The 16,548-nt window shown below is 43.2% G+C and overlaps 3 protein-coding genes across 3 annotated transcripts in view; 2 read left to right on the plus strand and 1 right to left on the minus strand.

Annotated features, from left to right (window-relative positions):
• Positions 1-298: 298 nt before the first annotated feature.
• Positions 299-3,351, plus strand: LOC112452600 (ATPase family AAA domain-containing protein 3A homolog). The gene is made up of 4 exons (XM_025012883.1): positions 299-634; positions 1,256-1,730; positions 1,820-2,843; positions 2,983-3,351. Exons 1-4 carry the CDS (start codon positions 430-432, stop codon positions 3,109-3,111), a joined length of 1,833 nt encoding a protein of 610 aa, XP_024868651.1. The 5' UTR covers positions 299-429; the 3' UTR covers positions 3,112-3,351.
• A 3,158-nt stretch (positions 3,352-6,509) lies between these two features.
• Positions 6,510-10,243, plus strand: LOC112452602 (lysosome membrane protein 2-like). The gene is made up of 4 exons (XM_025012887.1): positions 6,510-7,920; positions 8,227-8,501; positions 8,798-9,041; positions 9,258-10,243. Exons 1-4 carry the CDS (start codon positions 7,243-7,245, stop codon positions 9,597-9,599), a joined length of 1,539 nt encoding a protein of 512 aa, XP_024868655.1. The 5' UTR covers positions 6,510-7,242; the 3' UTR covers positions 9,600-10,243.
• A 1,181-nt stretch (positions 10,244-11,424) lies between these two features.
• LOC112452601 (scavenger receptor class B member 1) overlaps positions 11,425-16,548 on the minus strand; it is a 31,772-nt gene continuing 26,648 nt past the window's right edge. The window contains exons 5-6 of the mRNA XM_025012886.1: positions 15,921-16,129; positions 11,425-13,521 (exon numbers count right to left, since the gene is read on the minus strand). Of these exons, the coding sequence (XP_024868654.1) occupies positions 13,279-13,521; positions 15,921-16,129 (452 nt within the window). The 3' untranslated portion in view covers positions 11,425-13,278. The remainder of the gene's footprint in view (positions 13,522-15,920; positions 16,130-16,548) is intronic.

Here is a 16,548-nt window from a genome sequence, read left to right on the forward strand (position 1 = left end):
TCGAGTTCCTAGAACTTCTCTATTTTGTAGCCAATCAGTACGATCTGCTGCTACTTTTCACTGCCCATGACCTTCACGCGTTTGATTTCTATGTAGATCGACACAATACTGTTATTTCGTGGACGTTGGAACCCCCCACCATCTAGCACGGCGCCGCGCACACAGCAGCGAACAGCCGTGTACATACTCTAGAGTCTAGAGTCCCTATTATGAGTTTGGCACCCTGATGCAACTTTTTATGAACGCACCGACTACACATCCCGAAACTCATCGTGACGTGAGTCACGGGATTCTGCGCATTCATCGGCAATTCACCGCGATCGGCGCGGTCGGAGCGGCGTACACGTGACAAGACACTCCGGGATACGCGTGCCAGAGCGCGTCAAGTGTAACCTTTCGCTCGGGGCACGCCGGTAAACAGCAAGAGAAATGTCGTGGTTATTCGGGTACCGGAATTCACAGCCGCAGGATTTCACGCAATTCGTGCAGCCGCCACCACCGGCGGGCGACGGTGGTGGCGGTGGCGGTGGCGGTGGTTCGCCGCCGAAGATCGGTTCTCAAATGGAGGCGTACAGATTCGACTCAGCCGCGCTGGAACGGGCCGCTGCGGCTGCCAAGGAACTCGAACGATCCAGTACGATGCCTTTTTCACCCTGGTTTCGCGCACTTTACGCGAAAAGCCGCGCGCGCGGTTACGTAAGCGGGCGGTTTTCGAGGTTAGGACACGCGCGCACGAGGAGAACTTTGCCTCTCTCTCTCTCGTGCGCGCGGAATGACGCAACTTTTCGCGGAGAATTCGTCGATCGATCCGGCGAATGGAGATTTCTTTGAAATGCCGAGGACTCGAGTCTTCGTGAACGATGTTGTCTGATCGATGACATTCCGCTGCATTTTAACTGTCAGCTTGTCGAATATCATACTTGTCGTTGAGATTTTTTTTGTAAATAAAACCTGCACGTCTTTTTCAAAATTATGTATGAATATTGTTGTAAAAAATTGATATAATTGCATCTGATACTTTGTAGAGAGAATATAAGTATTGTTAATAGATTTAATAATATTGATTTGTGAGAAAAATATTGCAATAGTTATAAATTGAGTATATACCTTTTCTACCTTTTATTTATTGCTTAAAACACCAACGATGTTCGATCTGCAGACTGATCAGCTTTAATCTTGGTTCAACTTACTTTTTATGTTTTCTTTTAGTTCTAAGAATTTAAAAAATCTAAAATACAGTCTTGTTTTAACGTAGAACATGCGAAAGAAGCCTTGGACCTGTCCAAGCTACAGGAAACCACGAAGCAGGTGGAGTTGCAGACCGAGTTGAAAAAATACGAAGCCAGCATCGAACAGCTAAAGTCGGAGCAGAAACGAGTGGAGGGTGAGGAAAGAAGGAAAACTATGCAGGAAGAGACCAAGCAGCATCAAATGAGAGCACAGTACCAAGACCAATTGGCTAGAAAGCGCTATGAGGATCAATTGTTCCAGCAACAAAAGATGAACGATGAGAATCTAAGGCGACAAGAGGAATCGGTAGCCAAGCAAGAAGCTATGAGAAAAGCTACGATAGAGCACGAGATGGAACTGAGGCATAAGAACGAGATGAGGAAACTGGAGGCGGAATTGAAAGCCAAAGCGAAGATTGACAGAGAAAATCAGGATCTCAATCTAGAGCAGATTAGATTAAAAGCCTCGGAAAAGAGAATTACTGTTTTAGAGTCGATAAAGTAAGTAATTGTTATTTAAGTTATTTTATTACTCATATGCGTATGTTTTATTACAGCTATAAATTTCATTTCACAATTATATTTTCCAGAACAGCTGGTTCAGTATTAGGCTCGGGTGCCAAAGCTCTGCTGGAGGATTGGGATAAGATCCTCGCAGCGGCAGGCGGTCTGTCTCTCGTAGCCTTCGGAATATACACTGCCAAGGGCTCGACCAGCGTGGCGACGCGCTACATCGAGTCTCGCTTAGGAAAACCGTCGTTGGTGCGCGAGACCTCGAGATTTACGGTTCTCGATACCGTTCGACACCCCATTCAAGCGGTTAAGAAGCTAAAGACCAAACAAACTGACGCGCTGTCCGGCGTGATCCTGGCGCCGAAGCTCGAGGAGAGACTCCGCGACATCGCGATAGCCACGAAGAACACGAAGTACAATCGCGGCATGTACAGGAACATACTGATGCACGGTCCGCCAGGCACGGGTAAGACTATGTTCGCGAAAAAGCTAGCGGAACACTCGGGCATGGACTACGCGATCGTGACGGGCGGCGATCTGGCGCCGTTGGGCAGAGACGGCGTCACCGCCATTCACAAAGTGTTCGATTGGGCGTTGACGTCCCGTAAGGGACTGTTGTTGTTCATCGACGAGGCGGACGCGTTTCTGAGAAAACGCTCGAGCGAACACATCTCGGAAGATCTTCGAGCGATGCTGAATGCATTCCTATACAGAACTGGCGAGCAAAGCAACAAGTTCATGCTGGTGCTCGCGTCAAACACGCCAGAGCAGTTTGACTGGGCGGTGAACGACCGATTGGACGAGATGGTGGAATTCCGTCTTCCAGGCCGCGAGGAGCGCGAGCGTTTGGTCCGCCTCTACTTTGAAAAATACGTTCTCCAACCAGCGATCGAGGGTAAGAAGAGATTGAAGGTCGCGCAGTTTGACTACAGTTCTTTGTGCAGCAAAATGGCCGATCTGACGGAGGGAATGTCCGGCCGAGAGTTGGCGAAACTCGGAGTCACTTGGCAAGCGGCGGCCTACGCCTCGGAGGACGGCACGTTAACAGAAAAAATGGTTATGGACAGGTGCCTTGAGGCCGTCAAGCAGCACAAACAGAAGGTGCTTTAATATATTTAATATCGAGAGCACAAACCACCTAAAATAGTTTAACAGATATAATAACTACGGTTTTTTTTTAGATATTTGTATAATTTTATGAAATCTACGAGGAATTTATCGCGTCTTTTTTGCATTGCAGGTACAATGGCAGAGTGAACAGGAGAAACAGGAGTCGAAGTCGATATACGCCACGGAAGACGACGCAGTCGTCCGTTCGAAAACTCTGGCGATAGAGCCGTGTCCCGGAAGCACGATAGCCTCAGCCTAGATAATTGGAAAGGCGCAGTTGTTGATAATTTTTTTAACAGTCGGGCTAATGGCGAAGTCAGCTAGCGCTAACGACGGAGAACAGTACAAATGCTGCTCGGAAAAGAATTATTCTAACGATTTTTGTATTTATCATAATGCGCGGGTTCGCCAGGCTCGACAAGTCGCAAATGTCACTTGTTACAAATGTACATTTACATAGGATAATTAAATCGCAATTCTACCATGGCGTTTCATCATCCTTCGTGATTCACTTCTTTCCCACGTGACATGGAAGTGTAGCGATCGATCGTAAATTACGCGGATAATTTTTTTTCTTTTAAGCGACGAAGAGACGAAATCGTTAATTCAAGTGATTTGTTGTGGAAGGAACGGGACGACCCGACTGGAAGTATCGAAGTTTCTGCCGCCACAACAGTGACCCTATTGGTCAGACCATTCACCTTTGAGCTCATCAAAAACTTCGAATTTTACAACTTCTCATTTAATTAATTCTTATCGTGATGTGTCTGCCTGTCTGCCATAATTTAGATTATTTAAAAATCCAACGAGAGACGTTGACAATATTTTATACGTGACAAGATCTGTTATTTAGGCATCTTTTCTGAAGCTATCAGTTATCTTTTTTTCTAGAAAAGAGATGCGACAAGACAGAATACAAGAAATGTTGCAAGAGTGCACGGTCGATGTTACTATATTGATTATTTTTGCGTTCCGCGTCAGACGAAAAATAGAGGAAAGATTTTGACGAGCTTGCAAGAAAAATCGCAGTACGCAAATCCCATCGTCAATCTTATCTACGTCTTTCTTATCTCGGAGGAAAATATTGCGGGGGATATTTTTACGAATTTGCAGAAAACTGCATATCGTTAAAAATCGTTGATGTATCTGGTCCCTCGTAAATCCTCACGTCGAGCTTATTATCGTCGCGCTTCGGGCTTATCACGGGCATTACGACATTCGATTGAGCCTCGACAAACTGTCGAATCCGTCGCCGCCGCGCCGTCGCGGTCGCCGTCCAGCGTTATCGTAATGTGATATTTTTTTGCATTTTATTGTTGTATATAGACGAATCGGCGCGCACATTTTATCGGACGTTATTAAGGCCCGGGCGGGCCCGACCGAGATCTCGCCACCCTTGCGTAATCGCGTGCACGCGACCAGATAAGAAAAGCGAGCGGCTCGCTTATCATCGTATGACGCGCGGCGCGCCGTTAAGGACAACGTAATAGAGATTTACGTGGCGCAGGGGGATGCCGGGGATATGACGCGGGTGAAGAGGCCAACCGCTAGTCATAACACAACAATACTTTATGATAGAAAACGCGAATAGAAGTGTGTTTGATGTCACGCGTCGGGGCCGTCGGGCAATTAGCACGCGTCGGAAAAAAACATGTAAATACATGTATGTACATACGTACACAAAATTGCATGGCATTACTGTTTGCGAACTACAGGAAGCCTTAAAAGGGGATGTGTATGGAAGACCTCCGCTTTTAAGGAGATCCGTTCCTTTTCACGCGCGACCGAGATGGGCATTCGCGAGAGAAAGGACATTTACATGAGACGTTTATAAGAAATAATACACAGTTGCATTTTTTATTTTATTATTGAAATATTATTTTATAGAATTATTTACTTATGCCAAATGTTATATATATATATATATATGTCAGTATTGTAAGAATAAATTACGACAAACTCTCTGGAATAGTATGAAATTAAACAATATATTCAGTCTTAGACATTGAAATATTTACAGATCGATATAATAAACATTTCTTTAGCATTTTTTAATTATATATTGTATATATACAGAAACTCACAGACAAATTTGAATAAATTTCGGAAATATGCAATCATGCAAATGTCTTAGAAAGAAGAATATATTCTCGGAACTAAATATGTTTGGCAATATTTAATATGTGTAGTAATGCTAATTTTTTTCTGTTATTTAATTTTATTTATTTTTTGTGATATCTGAATTTATTAATCAAGGCGCGCCATGAAAACATAATCGAGCAAGCTATAAACATTGAATAGATTTCTCAGAAATCATCAATCATCTTGACATGCGAAGTCATGAAAATCTGCACACAGTGGCTTATATAAGTGTTATTATCTATATTATGACAAGCTTTATTTTATATTCATGGCTGATTTTCGCTTAGATCTTACAAGAAAATTGTTATATTTTAATTGTAAAGGTCTTGAGATTTTTTTCGCTAATATTACATATCGAGCAAAATTCGCTCAACTTTGTGACTTCGGGTTGCCTCCATGGAATCTTACCCTTTCGGAGCTTATTCTTTCACGCGTCTCGCGCATGATTCTACTTCAAAGATAGACAAAACAATTATTTCATTTACATAAAATTAGACCGAGGTTTCTCACGCTGTTATTACGACGCTAATCGCTACATAATTACACAACATACAGCGCGATACGAGTTATGATATAATTGATGGAAGGAGCCGTCTTCTTTTTTCTTATTATATAATCAACCGACATACACGATTGTTATTATTAGGAAATTTTTATTGCCGGGAAGCTTTACAGTGCAAAAAAGAGAAATATACTTCTTTAGGTCTTAGGGCCACTTCGACCAAGCTCCGATTCACTTAATCGTTGATTAGTCCATTGGAAATGACCAATCGCATTTGTCAATCTACTTCACGAGCAAATGCGAATGGTCATTTCCAATGGACTAATCAATGAGTTAATCGGAGCTTGGTCGAAGCGGCCCTTAGACCGGTATTTGTAGTCGGATCTTATAAGATCGTCTCAAGTTCATCTTTAGATACCTCGTAGCCAATGAATCGAGTCGTACAGCGAGTCTAAAGATAAACTTAAGACAATCTTAAATATAAGATATCCGACTATGAATACCGGTCAATAGAATGAAATGCAAAAACACTCGGCCGAATAAAAGTTCATGAACGTGACGTTTGTTGTTGTGACTCCCCGGATTTTTCATCCAATTCGCTCCCCCTTATGTGTACGTGCAACCGTTAAGCCTTGAGCCACAAGCTCACACGTCCCCTCGACTTCCCTTGGATGGGAAGATATCTAGAATCATGTTTTTTCTCGTCTGGCGCCGATAAAATGTGTCGTACGATCCCCCCAGTCGGAGTATAGCCTTCAATTTTTACTCGAGCGATAATGAATCGGATGACACGCGCTGTGTCTACACTCGCGGGTGCGGGTGCCAAGATAAATCTTCCTCCCCTCTTTAGTTCTCTCTCTCTTTTTTTTTCTTCGTTTCTTTGCCTCTCTCGCGCTCGCAGTTCTGGATACCGCGGTTGGAGGGTAAATCAACCCGCGATAGTCGAGTCAGCGATGACCTTGATAGTCATTTTAGTATTTTTTCTGATTCCAATTTTTCATTCTCTTCCTTCCTTCCAAACACTCTTCAGGCTCTTTCGAAATGTTGTGCTGTTCAGCAATTGACCCGAAATAAAATGTCAACTCGCATGACACTTTTCCGATAAGATTTAGAGTATTTAGAGTATCATATAGACGACGTGCGAGATATATACGTCCGAAGAGGAATGATCTTTCGGAAGCGTCTCGGAGAGTTCCGTTTGTTGAGAGATAAACGCGACAGATCCTCAGGTATTTCCTCAGACGGATGAATACTTGAAGAAGGGCGAGAATAGAGATAGGGAGGCCCTAAGTGCGCGCGCTCGTCTCCGAACTCCCCGCGAGCTGTATATCGGAGGTGTTGGCCATCAAGAGGTCATCACCGCATGGCAAGGTTATCGTCGGATTTAAAAAAAAGCGGGGAGATTTTTGTACGCGGTCAGCGTGGCTCAACCGGCCAGTTCGTCGAAAACGTCGTACGTCGACGGTGACGCTTCCGTTGGCTTATCTGTTTGCGTCGCGATTGAGATTTCCATTCAAACGCGTCGGAGACGGTCCAGCCGTTTGTCTTCGACGGAGAGTGCTCAGATCAACAACTCCGGTTTCGGAGAGACAGAACTTTCCAGATCCTCAATCTCGAGATCCTAGAAATTTAATCAAGATTAAATCCTCTTCTCTGATCCTCGATGAGGATTGAGAATTAGCGTCGGCAATTATAGCGTCGAGAGCGATTAATCGTTTCTTTTACCCGGTTACCCTGGCAATCGGCATGACGATCTCGATGACCGAGCTGGACATAGAGAAGAAGGCGATCGGACGTTGCGGGCGCAGCCATCGTCTTCGCTTCTGGAGCGCCTGGATCTACTGCGGCGTCTTCGCGATGAGCTCCGCCGTCTTCTACGCGTTCTGGTACACGGACGCGTTCAACGACTACGTGCTGTCGCAGATGGAACTGCGCAACGGCACCCGCGCCTTCGACTGGTGGCAGCGTCCGCCCACCAGGATCAAGTACAACATCCGCATCTTCAATTACACGAACGTGGACGAGTTCCAGGCGGGGGTGGCGAGCAAGCTGCGCGTCGAGGAGCTCGGTCCCTACGAGTACCGCGAGACCCTGAGTCGCGAGAACGTGGCGTTGCACGATAATGGCACGGTCACCTACCAGGACAAGAGGTCCTTCGAGTGGGTGGGCGGCCGACCCGGCAACGACACCATCGTGGTGCCGAACGTGCCGTTGATGTTCACCACTGCGTACGTCCGGGACCTCGGCTTCGCGGTGCGATTCTTCATTCACACGGTGCTGTCGAGTCTGGGGGAGTCGACGTTCGTCAACGTGACCGCCGACGGTTTCCTCTGGGGATACGACACTCAGCTCTTCGAAATGGCCAGGCCGCTGATGATGCTCCAGCGGAAGATACCCTTCGAAAAGTTCGGCTTAATGGCCATGGTACGTTTAATCGCGAAGGGTTTTGTCCCGGGCAACGCGATGTCTAAAATCGAGACATATAAGACGCGTCTTATAAAAATGAAAAATTTATGAAAAATTTTACTTCTTTAAGAAATATACTTCAAATATTTATTTTGTAGCTGTAGGCCTTACATTTTCATGAAAGTTAAGTGAATACCACGAAAGATAATTTTATCGCCGCGTCAAAAAGCGAGATAATTTCTTTCGGGAAACGGGAAACTCTTGCGAGATAACACACGGTCATTCAGTCACGATTAATGTAAAATGCGCGTTTTTTTCTTATAGAAAAATGGTATCGATGTGGATCACATCACGATGCACACGGGATCGAAAGGCATGGAAAATCTCGGCATGATCGAACGAGTGAACGGGATGGACGACCGGCACATTTGGGATGACGAGCGATGCGATAAGGTCAGGGGCTCCGACGGCACCACATTTCCGCCCAACGTGATAGAGGACACAAGCAAACCTATCTACGTGTATTCTAAGGACATTTGCAGGCAGCTACCCTTCTATTTCACCGAACAAGTGATCACTTACGGCATGCCTTCCCTAAGGTAAACAAAAAAAATGTAAACCTTCCGCATGATGTGCCACGATTCAATTTCAAACGTGTCGATCTTTAAAGAGAGATAAAACTATTCCTGAATATTTTCAATCGTCCTCGAAAGAATTTCAAAAAATATATTCTAAAATTTGATTTTTTGCTATTATTTAATAATAATATATTTTCTTAAATTTCGAATCATTCGTTTCTTGCGTTATAAACAAATCCTTCCGATCAGTTTTCTGTTGGAAGATAGAGAACTGATTGAAGATTATGTCTAACACGTACGATTTTATTTTATCTCAGATACAAATTCACCCCGGATGCATATAACTTTTCGAACAAGCAAAACGAGTGCTTCTGCCAAAAAGTACACGGCACGAGAGTCTGCCCGCCCACGGGACTCTTCAACATGTCCGCGTGCAGCTTTGGCTCGCCCTTGCTCTCGTCGTTCCCGCATTTTTATGGCGCCGACAAGTCCCTGCTGGACCAAATAGATGGCTTGAATCCACGGCAGGAAGATCACGAGAGTTTCGTAGACCTACATCCGGTACGTCGGATACTAAAATTTTAATTATTATTATTAAATATTTATTACGCTAGATAATAAATTGTTACATCTAAATTATTGTAATTAGAACTCTGCTAGTGGCTTTCAGTTTTAATTAGAATTCATGTAAAGAAATTCGGAAGCAACGTCATCTCCATCTTTTGCTAATTTTAAGATCGAGAGCGAATAAAAATCAAATTAAATTTCTGTTTTCAGCGCCTGGCGGTCGCCATGGCCGGCTGGTCGAGGCTGCAAGTGAACCTGGAGGTGCGAAGGGCGATCGGCGTGCCGTTCCTCGGGAATCTGAAAGACGGCACGATTCTTCCGCTTATCTGGCTCGAGGTTGGAACAGACGAGGTTCCGGAACAGGTATTGGAGGTCCTTCAGAGTGCGCATTTCACAGCTGCCAACGTGGAGATGGCCGCGCAATGGGGCAGTCTGATAGCAATGATACTCTCCTTGACCGCTATGATTGCCTGTCTCTGGAAATATCGCGTGGAACAAGACGTGGTTCTCCAGAAAAACTCTTTCATTCAGAACAACCTTCTCGAGGTCTGATCGGAACGGAAACCGCTCGGAGAGAAGGAACGAATGAGAGGAGATCCTTGATCCACCTAGGGAAAGAAAAAAAGAATTCCGAGGTAATACGGATGTAAGGGAATACTGAAAGGTCTAATTTTTTAGACGTTTTGAACTTTTTAAACGCCTCGAGGGGTTTTTCGTGCTCGATCAGTCGACATTCGACTTGAGACAGAAGATGCGAATCGTTAGTCTCTCGTAGAGTTGCACGGGAGAACGAATTTGTATCGTCAAGTAGAGCTCGGTAACGTTAATAATTGTTGTGCAATTGGAATAATGTACGTTACTGGCAAACTGGCTTCGATGCGCGCGGAGGGAATCCGTCATTGCGAACAATTTCAGCGTGATAATGACAATTTGCCACGTTTCTTGGAGACAAAATTTATACTGCTTGCGGAAATATTGCTCGTCTGTTTTGAAATAATTTATTAACGACATATTGCGCTTTAACAAAGCATTTACCGAGCGATTTTATTATACTTTGGATCTTACGAATAAATAGGGATGATGCTTTTACTTTTGTTTGTCGAATGATAATATTCTCAAAAATATGGATAAAAATGTTAATACCCGCTCGTGAAATAAATGTATTTTTTTTAGATAAAGGATGAATTAAAAACGAATTAGCGAGCATTTGAAGATCTCTTTTATTCGTACGCGATCCATCGTGTTATTATCGTGTTATTTAAAATTACGAAACAATCGATACGGCGAGCCGCAAAGTCTACGAGAACGTCGATGGGCCATTAGTTCCTTATACGATAAATTGACATACCGCTGTTGTGCACCGTGAGAACGTGACAGAGAAAACACGCCCGCAACGCGGCCGAAGCTGTGATTGAGACTTTAGTGCATCGGAAAATAACGTACAATTATGCCGGCGGCGATTGCGATCCGTCGACGGTTGCGGCATTCGCATCTCGTCGTATTATTACCTGGCGGTGTCGCCGACCGCGACGGTGCGTTACGCCGTAATGAACGACCTGTACTTAATTAATAGCTGACGCACACACGCGACGGCAGTACGTATTACATACAACCGTTCAATTAACGAGCTCGTTGTCTCGACGGCGAGATTCGATATAGGTGTTGCTTTAACGTAGAATGTAAGTTTTATCTCATCGGGGCCCGCAAGACTCGCGGTATTCATCGGTATGCGCCGCGTATCTTTTTATATTCGTCCTAAGTCTAATCTAAAAGAACGGAGAAGATCTCTGTCGAAATCTGTGTGTCTGATATTGAATGATATTGTACATATGTAAAAAACTATACGGCGCGCGCCGTATTTTCTATTTTACTACATTGGTTGAAAAAAAAAGTTTTATTATAATATAGCGTACGGTAGATTTTTATTTTTGGCATTTACAGCTATCCTCTTACGACGGACCTCCACTACTTACCTTCGCAAATGCCTCGCGATCTTTTATCTCACGCCGCAGTCTGGAATTATAATTATCTATCCTTTTTGGCCAATCGTAATAATTCAATGTAAATCGCGCCTCGTCGCGCTTGATTTATCGCTAATTCGTCTACACATGCTCCATCGTGCAAGTTAACATTTTGATAACCCGAGAAGCAAAGTGAGCTCTTAATTCGTCGAAAAAAAAACTCGTTTTCATATCAGCGCAAGAGCCGTCTTCACATACACGCATACATATACGTCGTTCATCGTAGTGCATGTGGCCGATAAACGCGTAGCAATAATATCGCATGTAATAACATCTGTGTCGCAACGCAGTATCGCGCGCGAGTGCAATGGCGTGTGGGAGTGGAATGGTCGTGGAACACCAAATTCAACTTCTAATCGTCACAAAATTAATTCTATTATATATTTTCCTCACTCCTCCTGCATTCATCTCTCGAACGAGTCCCTAATCATCCTCGTTCCTTGCAAGAAGAACGAAAAGGCGAAAGAAAATTTGAAAACACTTGGAAATTCCCAAGACGAAAGAGAAGAGATACGTAAGAATAAGATGTGAGCAATAAGTGGAGAGTTCCTATTCCTGTCTCTCTTTTTCTTTCATATTTGGAATTTAAATCAAAATATCAGATTGGTGCAAAAGATATATATTTGTCGAGACAGAATTTCAACAAAATCGAAGCGAAACTACCGCCACGAGATTCCAAGAAGAGTTTTTGATTTTCTTTTTAAGGAATTTTAGTTTTATAATTTTATTTAATACAAAGCTTGATGAAAACGACAAATCTTTTGCAACAAGCTAATCGATTGTGACTCTAGCTTTCTTATAGAGTTTTACATACGCGCGTGATTTTTGAGAGTTAGTAAAACTTGAGAAAGAATATAGTTGTACAACTATACATATAATAACGATTACGCTGACACCAATAACCTGATTTCTCACGCGCGCGCGCGCAATTTGGTATCTTTTGATTTTTATCATACAAAAGTAATTTATTTATTAGATCTAATTATAATCTACGTCTAATAACATTATTTATAATAATAATAAATGTACAAACGAATAACGAGAAATAGTACATTCTTGGTAATTACAATTCGTAGACGACAAACGACGGCCAGATTCTATATGTACAGAAAAGAAGATTTCTGTCGTTCCGCTGTTGCTGCGTCTCGATTACACAAACTACTCGTTGCAAACACGCTCGTGCAATCCAAATTGAAGTCGTGAACGAAGCTTGGCCTCGGGACAACGCCATGGACGGAATATCAATTTTTATCTTTGATCCTTACGTCAGTGCTCGCGACGATAATTGCCTCGCGCGATTAAACGGCGATCCTGATGAGGATCGATTCGATCGTGTGCAGCAAGAAGCCTCGTTATTAATATTAATAATCCTGATAAAAAGAAACGACGTTGCGTCATTGTAAATTTCAATCGCCGAGTTCCTCGTAACACAATGACTTGACTCCAATTTCCTATTTCCGCTCGGTATCGTAGAAAAATATTGTAGGAAAAACATTCGTCGACGACAGGTTTAGTATTACCCTTTCCACAAAACTAATATCAAGTAAATATAAACAGACAACGAGACTTTATTTTTCGATCAATTTCTCGGTTATAAGAATTCAATTAAAAAAACCGCGACGAAGCGTAGTGTTTTCGCCGAAAAGACGTTTCGATTTAAAATTCGTTCGTATATTTTTTAGGCATTTTTTCTCAATGCGAAGGAGCGTCAGCTTGCTCCTTCGCGGAGGAAAGACCGGTCGATTTGTCACGATTACATCTCGAGCAAGAAGAAGACGATATCGAACCACCTGTCCCACGGATCTCGAATTTGTCGCCGACCGTTGTTCGCGATTGATTTGTACTCGCGCGACTTGACACCGTCTGACAAAATACCATCCCGAGAAAAAATACACGTAACGTAACATAAATAAAACTATCGGCTGCCCGCGCGAAGGGATAAAATTCGCTTCGCGTCGGAGAAGCCTCCCTCCCTCCCTCCTTTCCTCCCTCTCTTCCTTCTTCTCTCTCGCGAGACTCGCGAGGTTCGAACGTGGAAATCCTAATCGAGATATAAAGCACATGCCCGTCGCCTATGAAATAAGTAAGATTATCGTCCAAGTCCTCTCGCGAGAGGGTACACTCGTCGCGCGGCTCGTTCTCGCGGGGCGGAACTCCGAGCACTCGCGCACTCGTCTCAATTCCCACACTCGCTGGACCGGCTGGACTCTCTACTTGCTGAAGGCAGGGTTCAGCTGGCCGTTCTTGGTGCTCGTCGCGTTCGCCGGCAGCGGGTTGCTCAGATGAAGCTTCTCCTGGCGCTTGGCGGCGCGCGCCAGGCACATGAGCGCGCCGAGCAGGACGATCGCGCCGATCGCGGCCAGGGCGCCGGACACCGCGGCGTGGGCAACCGGCGGCAGATCCACCACCAACTTCAGCAGGGAACGCATCTCCTGGGGTAACTCGTCGACGCACTGCGCGATAAAAGAGAAAGCATATTATCAATACTGGACCGCCTACATATCGAGAAAGAGAAATTCCTCCTCTCGATTCACCAATCTTTAATTAAATGGCTTGTTAAATTATTCTGAAAAGTTTCCTCTTATCGTTAAGAGTAAACATTTCCATAAAAAAAGTTTTTTTTTTCTTGAGTCATGTGTCTCTGTGCGTTGCAACACTTAGGCATTTCAGTCTTTATTAGTTCTAATATACTTTACAATAATGCTGATGAATAATAATTCTGCATAACTTGTTTTATTTCCATTTTAAAGGTTTTTTTTATCATTATCCTTTCGTCTAATTGTAAGTTATTATTATGAAATATTTTTTCATGGTGGATAAATGCGAATCAGCAGAAAATAAGTTTACACACATATGAAAATATACCTATAATTAGTTTTTGTCCTTAGTGAGAGAATTACAAGACCAACACATTAATTGCATATAATTAATTCACTAAGGACAAACTAAATTAGCCTAGATCACTCTACACTCTACTTATATACGTAATAATACTAATGCCCACGATTAATAAGGATTAGATGTAATCGCGTGCTAATTCCATTGTTTCTCTCGCTTAAAAAGTAATTTTAAAAAAAGATAACAAATTAAATTAAAAACTTTAAGATAAAATTAAAAGTAAAATATTGGTTGCAATATATTGTTACAAAGAAATTTTTAAGCGAAAGTTTAGAGCACATCCGGTTCGGCGATTTTATTTGAGACGAGTCGTCGGCGGAGATGCAATTTCGAATACAATTAAGCAGCTTGATCTTTATTTTCGCGTTTTCTTCAGCAAACATCTTCCTGAAATGGTGAAATCAAAGTTTCTTGCACTCTCGACGTACGTGCTGTCTCAAGTACAAAGGAGATTCTCGGAGTCGGAGAGTTTTTCTCCTTCTTTTTTTGTTCCTCCCGTCAAAGGACATCGCGACGCGAGGACGATGTTTTAGTGGCGTCGAGACGAGTTCCATTAATATGAATCATGAGCGAAAAGCGCGCGGCAATACGGCTCCTCTACGTGCGCGGTATTCAAACGCGGTACGCACGTCGTTGCCGAGCGGCCGTCCGTGCGAGACGGCCGCCGAACGGCAGGCACGTTCCCTCGTCATTGTCGTCACCGGGCGGAGGCAGAGATGAAAATTTCACCTGCGCGACCGGCTCCGACGATGATGACGACGATTTGTAAGCGACGCGGTGTCCCGCGGTGTCCCGCGTTGTCCAGTAACGTAGGATAAGGGGGAACGAATCAAGGCGCATTGTGCGCGAATTCCTCCGCGGCCGGGGTATCCTTGAGAGGGACTTAATTTGATTCCGTTCGCATAAATAAATTCCTCGAATCGTCGCGTCACACTAATTTGATCGAGGTGGCTCATTAAATTATTCAAGATTTGGAAGGTTCTCAATCCGAGCGCTGCTGATGAATAAATAATTAATGTCTCTCATAAAGCTTGCCGATCCCGATCTCCCGTTTCTCCGTAATCAAAATTTTTATGTGTGCGAATCTTGTTTTGGAGGTGACCGGTATCGTATCATTTCTATTTTGAATGCTCGCTTCTTGCCATTTTTTTTGTCTTCTTTTTTCTTCTCGCTCCTATCCTTCCAACTTGTAAGCCAATATGACGGAATGTCACGCGCGCACTGTCACAACGAGACACTTCCGATATATTTTTAAATATATTTCTGTATTATTTTATTCTTATATGTTTTATGTTCGTCAACATGCCAGAAACGAACGACCCTCGTTTGCATCAAGACTCTCTCTCTCTCATTCGGATAATTAACAAAATTTATGCTACGTTGGCAGGTTTAACAAGCAATATTCTTAGTAGTTTTTTAGAACAATGATTAACAGCCATGAAAAAGCGGTCGTCTCTACTTTTTGCGTTAGCTCTCGCATCCTATTGGGATCTGCAATTTAATCCACGTCATAGCCGCGCTCGTTTAACATTTAACTACGGCTGCTGCATAATAATTTACACAAAACACGCAATGATTCATACGTAACTATTCAACATGAATTAAAGTTTTGCAAGAAATTGACTGCAAACTCGATACTCATGCAACGCGTTTTTTTTTACAGCCTATCGTGGATAATGATAGATAGCAATCAAAAATTTTAACAATTGCGAGAGATACATCGCGTCAAGGATATATCAATTATAATTACCATTATGGATATATCGCATAAATTATGTATTTATTAAGTTAAGACGATGTTTGCACGATATATGAACAGCGTGATATGTAATGATATATTATATTGTGTTATTACATAATTAATATCACGAGATCAATGGCTATCAGAACTATCAGATATATTGTCTGCGGACAATTGACGCCGGGGATAATTAAAAAAGTATCATATACTTACATCCTCAAACCACATAATGGGGAAAATAATGTCGGGGAACGAAGCGACCTGCTTGATGTCTCGCACTTGGCTGACCGCGAGATTTATCTGCACCCTCGCTCGCGCCTTCATGGCCGTGCCCATTATCGGTTGCACATCGATGTAGAGCTGATGCTTCTCAGCTTCCGGCGGCGATATGCCCGTGACAGCCTCCCGTAAGGCCGGATCGGCTGGAAGGAACGATCAAACCAGATAAACAACGATCGAGAATCTCAATCACTCGGTAGAACCATAAGTTATTACTGTTATGCTCTCTTCTTCCTTCTTTCTCTTTCTTTATAAAAATAGTTGAATATACTATTAAAATTACGATTAGTAATCAATATATTTTTTTTAATTTGTAATATCTAATTGTTACGCAATTTGTGAAATTAGAATGATAGTTTGTTTTTATGCAACGCGATTCAGCAGAGGTACCTGTTTAACCATTAGACCTGACTACGTTCGTGCCTTTACATAATAACGCGGTGTCAAAAGTCGCCGTGTGTGGTTACATTATATAAAATGGACACAATGCGTCGCAGTTAAATGGCGCTTAATCATCGGTCGAGCGGATTTAAGAGCCGTACTTGAGACGCTTAATGTATTT

This window comes from Temnothorax curvispinosus, unplaced genomic scaffold (assembly GCF_003070985.1).
Source record: "Temnothorax curvispinosus isolate PA1 unplaced genomic scaffold, ASM307098v1 QBEX01003511.1, whole genome shotgun sequence".
In the NCBI taxonomy this organism is placed as follows: Eukaryota; Metazoa; Arthropoda; class Insecta; order Hymenoptera; family Formicidae; genus Temnothorax; species Temnothorax curvispinosus.

What these genes read in the sequence shown, in the direction of transcription:
- LOC112452602 (XM_025012887.1), top strand. Translation starts at nt 7,243, where the DNA reads ATGACGATCTCGATGACCGAGCTGGACATAGAGAAGAAGGCGATCGGA. An exon ending in TACGGCATGCCTTCCCTAAG is followed by an intron (nt 8,502 to 8,797) that starts GTAAACAAAAAA and finishes ATTTTATCTCAG; the next exon opens with ATACAAATTCACCCCGGATG. An exon ending in GTTTCGTAGACCTACATCCG is followed by an intron (nt 9,042 to 9,257) that starts GTACGTCGGATA and finishes TTCTGTTTTCAG; the next exon opens with CGCCTGGCGGTCGCCATGGC.
- LOC112452600 (XM_025012883.1), top strand. Translation starts at nt 430, where the DNA reads ATGTCGTGGTTATTCGGGTACCGGAATTCACAGCCGCAGGATTTCACG. An exon ending in CAAGGAACTCGAACGATCCA is followed by an intron (nt 635 to 1,255) that starts GTACGATGCCTT and finishes GTTTTAACGTAG; the next exon opens with AACATGCGAAAGAAGCCTTG. An exon ending in ACTGTTTTAGAGTCGATAAA is followed by an intron (nt 1,731 to 1,819) that starts GTAAGTAATTGT and finishes TATATTTTCCAG; the next exon opens with AACAGCTGGTTCAGTATTAG.